Genomic DNA, 8,313 nt, shown 5'->3' with positions numbered 1-8,313 from the left:
AAACAAAATGTAAAACTGTCAAAATGCAGGATGACAGGACTTCAATACTCATAAATATTCAGTTTCATCTCTTTCCAGGTTTGGCTTTATTCAAAGCTTTTATAATGCCAAAACAGTATTTTTCTCCCTTATGCAATGCTGCGTAACTAGGTTAAGCCAGCTTGTGCATGGTGAATAGGTGTATCTAACTGATGCCCTCCCATGGACACTCAGGGGACTGGAGTGGAGACTGCAGGGGACAGTAGAAAAATGCTGTACACATTCTCTGCTTCCTCTCCCTCAGGTCTGTGACTTGAGAGATTCTCTCACAAACTGATTTGTCAATAACATGCCATTTATGACAAATTCCACTCTGTTTAGTGCCAGTTATGTGCCTGTTATAGTGTTAATGGGGGGACACAAACACTGTGTTCTTTTGAATCTCTTTTGAAGTGTACTGTAAGCACACGGATACAGTGCTGTGTGTGCGTGCGCTATGCAGAGGCCAAAATCTGTATGCCTGTAGCTTATGTTACTACTCAAAATGGTACATTTTGCAGAATGTTTAGACTTTGTTTAGTTTAGCCCCCTTTATTTAATTCATGGATATTTTTTTCAAGGAAGGCTAAACCAGAGGCATAATCATTATACACTGTTTTAACATGATGTCTTACAATAATAATTTCAACACTGAAATCTAAGAATAAATATATGCACATATCTGTCCTTGCTTTTATAAGATCCATCATGTAAGGACATGATCGATTGTTATCAAGCTTTTTCATGATTTGACCTAACCTTGGTCAATAAATCCATTCAATAAGTCCCAATAAAGACAATCTACTCAGTTTGAAAACACAGATTCAACAAAGCACTTAACAGTTATACAATAACTGCAGTATCTCTATTGCTGAAGGACAATTTTCAGTTAAATAAAAATATCTCAGATGTTTTCAATGCAAACAAGTTAAGAGTCAAGACCACAAGTCCTGCATTCATACTTATAACTTTGCTCCTTATGTTTACCAACATTGCAATGTCTCAAAACAGCAGTTGATCCTTTCCCTTCCAATGTAAATCTATGTATTTTATATAAATAAAACTGTGATACAAAAATACTAATTTACAACTTTGCTGGCTGCTCTTATGAAGGCACTTAAAAATTGGAACGAGGGATTTCCTCCAGAGCAACTTGAGGGTAAACCGTACATTTTACATCGCATTAATTCTTTTTCCATCTTACCATTTTCATTTTGGATGTGCAGTCTTTTATGTCTGACATGTCTTAGAATTGATATGACCTCTCCAGCATATCAATGTAATCCATCTTTGTTTTGAGTCTAGCCCTCAGCTCAGGGTAATCACTTTGGGTTTGATTAGAACATCCTGTCCTTGTCCCTGTAGTGGTTGTGATCATTTGCTTTGGTCTGGCATCCTGTTTTGCATGTGGGTATTCTGAGGGAGGGTGTGTTTGCCTGTCTGGCAGGTTGCTAAACTGGGAAGTTGTGCCAAAAAGACTGTCCACTAATCCCACCTTGGGGGTGGGACCTTGGCTATCAATGACAGTTGGGCAGAGTATTCCATTTTCACAAAAGTCAGCAATGTCACTACAAGGTGCTCCAACACCGACAATAGTGTTAATGGGGGAATTAGAGATTGCCATGGTCCACTCCTTTTCTTTCTCCACAAGTGTTCTGTAGTGTGATCCACCCTCTTTTGTCTCTGAGTACGAATGCTTCAGCCCTGATTCCTGTCCACTATTATAAACATGGTTACTGCACATGTGCGAAGAAGGAGCACCAATACTATCATACACGTGATTGGAAGTAGGAGTTTCGGGTAAGGTGGGTGGATGTTCAGTAAATATTCCACATTCCATCTGAATGCCTGCCAGACCCACTTCCCCTTGCTTCCTAAAGGGTAGCTTTTCACGCTTTTTTATAGCATATGCACAAAGAGCTGCAGCAGCAAAGAAGGCAGACACAAACAGAACCAGCAAGCTGAGAATGAGGACGGAGAGAGGTATGGCACCTTTCGGTGAGTGCGACCCCACCCCGGGATACGTTGTGATAAGCCCACTATCTAGTTCAGCAGGAGAGAGCGAGGACTGTCGAAGCTCAGGGCAAATGACCTCAGCATTCAGAGAGCGCAAGTCTTTTCCTGCGACCAGCACTGGCGTCTTACACACCACCTCTCCAACTATGACTACTAAGCTCAGTGTCTCCAGCCAATCTTTCAGAGGGATGATGTCACAGGAGCAGTCCCAGGGGTTCTGATTCAGGTCGATCTGAACGACAGCATGCAGATGTTCTAGAACCCCGCTGACTGGGAGGAAATGGAAGTAGTTGTTGCGCAGGTTCAGGCGTGTTAGCGAGGTTCCAGCAAATGTTCCCACAGGCAGCGTACGCAGGAGGTTGTTGTTAAGAAAGACTAGCTGCAGGGATGGCATTAAACTGAAGGCAGCTGGCTGGATTTCTCTTATTTCATTGTATTCAAAATACAAGTACCTGAGGTTCTGCAACCCGTGAAACATATCAAGAGTTAAGCTCTCAATGTTATTACCATTCAGATAAAGGCTTCTTAAATTAGGTAGATTAACAAAAGCTCCCTCTTGGACGTAAAATATCTGATTGTTACCCAAGTGCAATAAATCGAGACTGGAAAAATTCCAAAAATCATACTTATAAATTCTCTGAATGAGATTTCCACTTAAGTAAAGTTTCTTAGCATTCAAGGGTCGAGGCATCAATTCAGAAATGTTCCTAAATCCATTTTCCTTACAGTTGACTGTCAAACCAAGGTCATTGATATGTAGATTACAGGTACATCCAATGGGGCAAATGATTGGTATAGGTGGCCTTGTCTGATATCCAGCAATGGGCGGCTGATTAGGGAACACACTACGTGGTGTTGGTGGTGTCTTTGAGGGCCTTGGTCTTTTTGTTGGCTTTGCAGGTCTTTGTTCAACAGAGGAAATAGTGTTTTGATTGGGGGAGACCATTGATGATGGCTTAGTAGGCCTCACCCTCCCTGTGTAGACCGGCATGTGAGGGATGCCTAGAATTGACTCAATCTCTGCTTCACTCAATGTGGGACAGAGCTCACTGCGTTTGATCTCTCTAAGATCCTTTCCATGGAGGTGGAAGGGGTACTCACATGTGATCTCTCCAACAACTGCAGTGTATGGAATCCGCTCCAACCAGGCCTGGAGCTGGATGATATCACAGATGCAGTTCCAAGGGTTCTCCTCCAGTTGGATCTCCATAAGACTGCGACCAATATATTCCAAAATACCTTTATAAGCCAACATTTTTAGTCTGTTGCCTCTCAAGTCCAGGTGCGTCAGAGAGACAGATCTGAAAAGAAAAGCCGGCAGAACAGGTATTAAATTATCATTGAGGATGAGCACTCTGAGTTTGTGGAGATTTCGGAATGCCCCGCTGTCTATTCTCTTGATAACGTTATAGTCAGCCTGAAGGTACTCTAAACTCTCCAATCCAAGAAATGTGTCATTCCGAAACACTTCCAGTTTGTTTTCATGAAGGTACAATCTTTTCAGGGAGCCCAAACCATTGAAAGCCCCGACGTGGATGTCCTGCAAGGCATTATTGCCCAGATTAATGGCAATCGCATTGTTCAAGTGCAGAAAACTGTTGAAGTAGAGCTTCCGTAAAGTGTTTTTCTGCAGGTAGAGCTTGAATGGTCTAAGCCATGTCTGTGAGACTTGACTAATGTTTGTAAATCCTTTGCTGTCACAATGAACGTGAAACAGGCCTTCCTTCACCTCGCAGTAGCAGGGCTCAAAGCAAGGCTCATCTATTTCCTCTGAGTCATCAAGTAGAGGGATAGGAGTCGTCCATCCAAGTGCAATTGTGCTTAGTAGTGTAACCCACAACATGCTTTCACCAAAAGCAGGCAAGTGCATACCCTCAAGAGCTCCTTCACTGCACTGAAAAAATACAACAGTTTTAGTGACTGAATATAGAGAGGATGATGAATACTGTTTAATCCAAATGATCTTGACCTTTGACAAAGCAATCGAGCAATGACGTAAGTATAGGGTAGATTCTCATCTATCTATACTGTAAGAAAGAGCAGAATGCTTTTTATTTGGTTTCTTTGACTGCAATTATTTTCTGCAAATGATAGGTAGAATCAAAAGGATAATTCACATCAAAATTAAAATTCAGTCATCTTTTACTTACCCTCATGTTCCAGAAAGACAGCCTCAGTCACCCTTCACTTTCATTGTATAAAAAATATGCAATGTAAGTTAATAGTGACTCATGCTAACGTAGGGCCTAGGATCTCCTTTCGTGTTCAACAAAATAAAAAAATGGGGTTGTGACATGAGGGTTAGTAAATGAGGACAGAATTTTGGAGTGAATGAGGACAACATTTTTGGGTGAATTACCCCTTCAAGGCTTCACTTAACAATGTCAGGTAAATGCACCAGAGTTTGAAGGAATGTTCTGAGTTCAATACTAGTTAAGCTCAATCGACAACATTTATTGTATAATGAAAAAAAATAATTCCTCTTTAGTTACTCTTTAAAAAAAAGAAAAAGAACAAAAAGCAAACACTGTGATTACAGTAAGGCACTTACAGGCTTTGTACTAACTACAAAGTGAATAGGGCCAGTCCATAATATACACATTGTTTCAAAAATATAGTAGTATATACTTAAATTAATAAATATAGTACAATTTAAAAATTATACAATATGTGATACATTCACTTACTAACCTTATCTGTGTGAAGTTATATCCAATATTACAACTTCATTGTCATGATGACATAACACCGGTAAACCCTGTTACCTTCTAAACGTCTTAATGCTGGTAAATCCCTGATTTTAACCAACTAAAATCATATTAACATGCAGAATGTTTACTTCTTGTGGCCATACTTTTGAAATTATATTTTAACATTTATGGACTGGCCCCATTCACTTTCATTGTAAGTGCCTTGCTATAAATGATTTTAGATTCTTCTTCTTTTTTTTTTATGAGGGACGAGTCAAAATTATTTTTGTGGTAATCAACACTGTGTCACAATTGCTGTCGAGTAAGCTTAACTTATATTGTGCCTGGAACATTCCTTTTTTTATACTGGCTATGTCCGAAACCTGAAAAACTGCTGCCTTGTCAGGCCATATACAGAGGTAAAAAGGCATTGCTGAATCGAATGTTTGCATGACAACTTGTACACTAAATGCCTCCATCTGATTGATTTTTGAAGGCCGCAAAGATGTATCCTTCACTACCTACAATACATGTGTGGTTTGACGGGTGGTTGTAAGATTAAAAATTGTGTCTTATGGAGCAGTTGAAAGAAGTACCGTATTAGTAAGAAGAAATCATTAATTTCATGTGAAGTTTTATTAAACATGCATTGTAGTCATTAAATATTCACTTTTTAGATAATTAGACGTGATGTTTTGGGGCCTTGGAAGACAGACTGAAACCAGTGTCTTTAAAAGGTGCCTTCATAAAAACACTGCCTGTTAAGTCATTGACTGTCGGGGCATCAAGGCAGCTGCCTTCGGTTTCTGACATAGCCTACTTCATTCAGCATAGTGATTTTGAGAGTGAAGATGTAATATGTTGGTGACCTAATCCATTTAAAGGCATCATGCTTCTCTGGAGGTTTCACTTTAGTTTCTAAATCAGCTAATGACTATGGAATATCAATTTGACCTCCATGGAAAATATTTCTTTCTCCCCTCCTCCAGGAGCACTTATTAGCTAATGTGCACAGCAGGGCACTTAGGAATATAATGTTAATAAGACCAAGGTTCTATTGATTGGTAATGGGGTATATGTGCATAGGTCATTGAAATAATGTACAGGACCTAAGCCATGTAGGCAAGCAAAATTTCTAGGTTAAGAGAATTTTCATGTTGTCTTTAAAAAGAGGAAAACAAAAGATGAAATCAGAAGCAAAATGCTCATGTAATTATAAGACATTGATTACAGATTATATTCAAAGTTAACTAAAATTCAACCTAAATCATCACATCGCTTTCTCAACAGAAGAGATCTAAAGATCTGAGCACTGAGTGGTATGCAATACAGACACATAAGGAAACCATTCAAGCACTGAATGAAAAAACTGAACTTATGGATGCCCGTTACAATTCATTTTCATTAGCTTAGCGATTCTTGTCACTATATTGTACTATAACTGTGACAGGCATCATTTATTTATAAATACACCCTCAAATCCACTGCGCTAAAAATGCAATCTATTAGCATTCCCCTTTGTCTGGGTTTACCACCACCCGCGCCCGGATCCATATCAGCGGCATTAACAGAGCAGAAATGTGCACTACTCACTCAGGTTGCTGCAGTGGAATTAAAAGAGCAGAAGATGGACCACTTTAAATGATGCTAGCTCTGGCCATGTCACCACCGTTGAGCCACTTCTTCTTCTCCTCCCCTCCGCTCTCGTGGTTGAGGCAAATGGGAGAGCCGAAGACGTGACAAGACTGCAATGTCTTAGAAAGGTTTGCTTTAGGATGCAGGTCTGCTCCCCTGACGAGCGCTCAACAGTCAAGACAGCGAAAGCTGCAGTTCAGCACCAGTGTGGGGACTTATGATGAGCAATGTCTTCGACTACCTTCGGTGTGACAGTTAAAGAAACTAAACCGGTACAAGTGTGCAAGCAAGTTGCCATCACAAACAAATACAGGATGACGCTACCTCGGACTTCTTTCTGTTTCCAAGTCAAATGCATTGCACCGACCGCGCGCGCGCGAACCCGCTCCAAATATGCGCGAGATGATGAGAATAATATCAAAGCAGCAGAGGGGCTTTATTGGAGTTTTTTAATGTGTTACGCTCGCTCTCGTCGACACATTTCTACAATTATTCGGCGATTTAAATAAATAAAGTAGGCTAGTTGAGGTTTGTAGATTTTCTACCATTTTTTCTTAACTCAGGCGACAGTCTAATTACTTTTTTTTTTTTTTTTTCAATTAACCAAACACGCCCACATAACAAATAATACTACAAATGTTCCTTGAGCGATAAGACTTCTTGGGTGACTTGTTAATCATTCCTTTTGTTATTAGGGCCCTAACAATTTAATGAAACCTTCTTTTGGTTACCATGGAAACATAGTCCCATTTGCTATTGCAAAATGATGTGGCGTTTCATATTTGTGCATGTTGCTTATTTTGGAAGTGAGAATGAACAATGCTGACTTGATGCTCACATGTGTTGATTTATCATACAACCAACTAATTCTCCTATAAATCACCAGTTAATTGCTCCAATGAATTTGTCATTTGACAGTGATGTACATAAATAAATAAGACGTTTTATCAGATTATCATTGTTTATAGTGGAATATTCTCCAAGCCTCAGTTTGCATTACAACTAACCCAGGTGAAAAAGACGTACAATTAAGTGTATTAAAAATGCATTACATTATATTTGTATTGTACTTAAAACATATTTAAGTACATTTTTAATACACTTAATTGTACGTCTTTTTCACCTGGGAAAGCATGCAATATCATATAGGCTACTGTCAGAATAAACCCCAAACCACAAAATTTCTCACATAAATCCAGAGAAATACACACACAGACAAATCGACTTTAGTTTTCCTTCATTGTAAATTTCCCACAGGTAACAGAGAATCTTAGCTAAAGCTAGTTAATACTCTCAGTAGCTCTATGTGCCTTTGAGCATTAAAGCATTTTCCTGAAGATCTCAAGAACAAAAAATCTTTAATGCCGTCACACAGATCAGTGCTAGATCTGAAAATGTTCCAGTGAATTAGCTTGTGACAGCAGCTTCTCTTCTAAATCCTGTTAAAGGTGATTAAAGCAGTGTTTCTCCATCAAATTGGTGCAAGAGTATTTACCAGAGAAATGGTCCTTTGAAGGGAAAATGTAAACACACCTTCAGGGTATTGTGGGGTTGAAATTATGAGAGACTTTTACACTGCCTTGCTATATGCTATTAAAGGTATATTAGTTAGTCTTGATGTATGAGATTTTATTTCTGCAGCCATCACATGGTGAGGTGGAAGAGGGCATGATGATTAGCAGGATAGTAATGGGGTCCAGAAACCCAACCATCTCTGAAAACGAGTGCCAGATTCTGACCTGAAGGATTGTTCAAATGTCATCAAAGAAACAATTAAATCTCTCTGTTCTTAATAACAGCATGCACACTTTTCACACCAAGATCAATTTAGGCAAGTAATTGTATGTAATTAATATTATTACAAAAGATTAGCTTTATTTGAGAAACGATTGTATATGGGATTTACATGATTTCCAGCACCTCTAAATAATTAACAAATCACTTCAAGCACTCT

General features: G+C 39.2%; 1 protein-coding gene across 1 annotated transcript; it reads right to left on the bottom strand.

Moving 5' to 3' along the window:
- Window positions 1–714: 714 nt before the first annotated feature.
- On the bottom strand, window positions 715–6,618 carry slitrk3b (SLIT and NTRK-like family, member 3b). Its single transcript, XM_052127972.1, has 2 exons — window positions 6,318–6,618; window positions 715–3,928 (listed from the first exon to the last, which is right to left on the bottom strand). The coding sequence occupies exon 2, from the start codon at window positions 3,902–3,904 to the stop codon at window positions 1,265–1,267; it is 2,640 nt and encodes an 879-aa protein (XP_051983932.1). The 5' UTR covers window positions 3,905–3,928; window positions 6,318–6,618; the 3' UTR covers window positions 715–1,264.
- Between the last annotated feature and the right edge of the window lie 1,695 nt (window positions 6,619–8,313).

This window comes from Xyrauchen texanus, chromosome 6 (genome assembly GCF_025860055.1).
Source record: "Xyrauchen texanus isolate HMW12.3.18 chromosome 6, RBS_HiC_50CHRs, whole genome shotgun sequence".
In the NCBI taxonomy this organism is placed as follows: Eukaryota; Metazoa; Chordata; class Actinopteri; order Cypriniformes; family Catostomidae; genus Xyrauchen; species Xyrauchen texanus.
The sequence above is the reverse complement of the archived record's forward strand: the minus strand, read 5'-3'. Positions and strand labels throughout refer to the sequence as shown.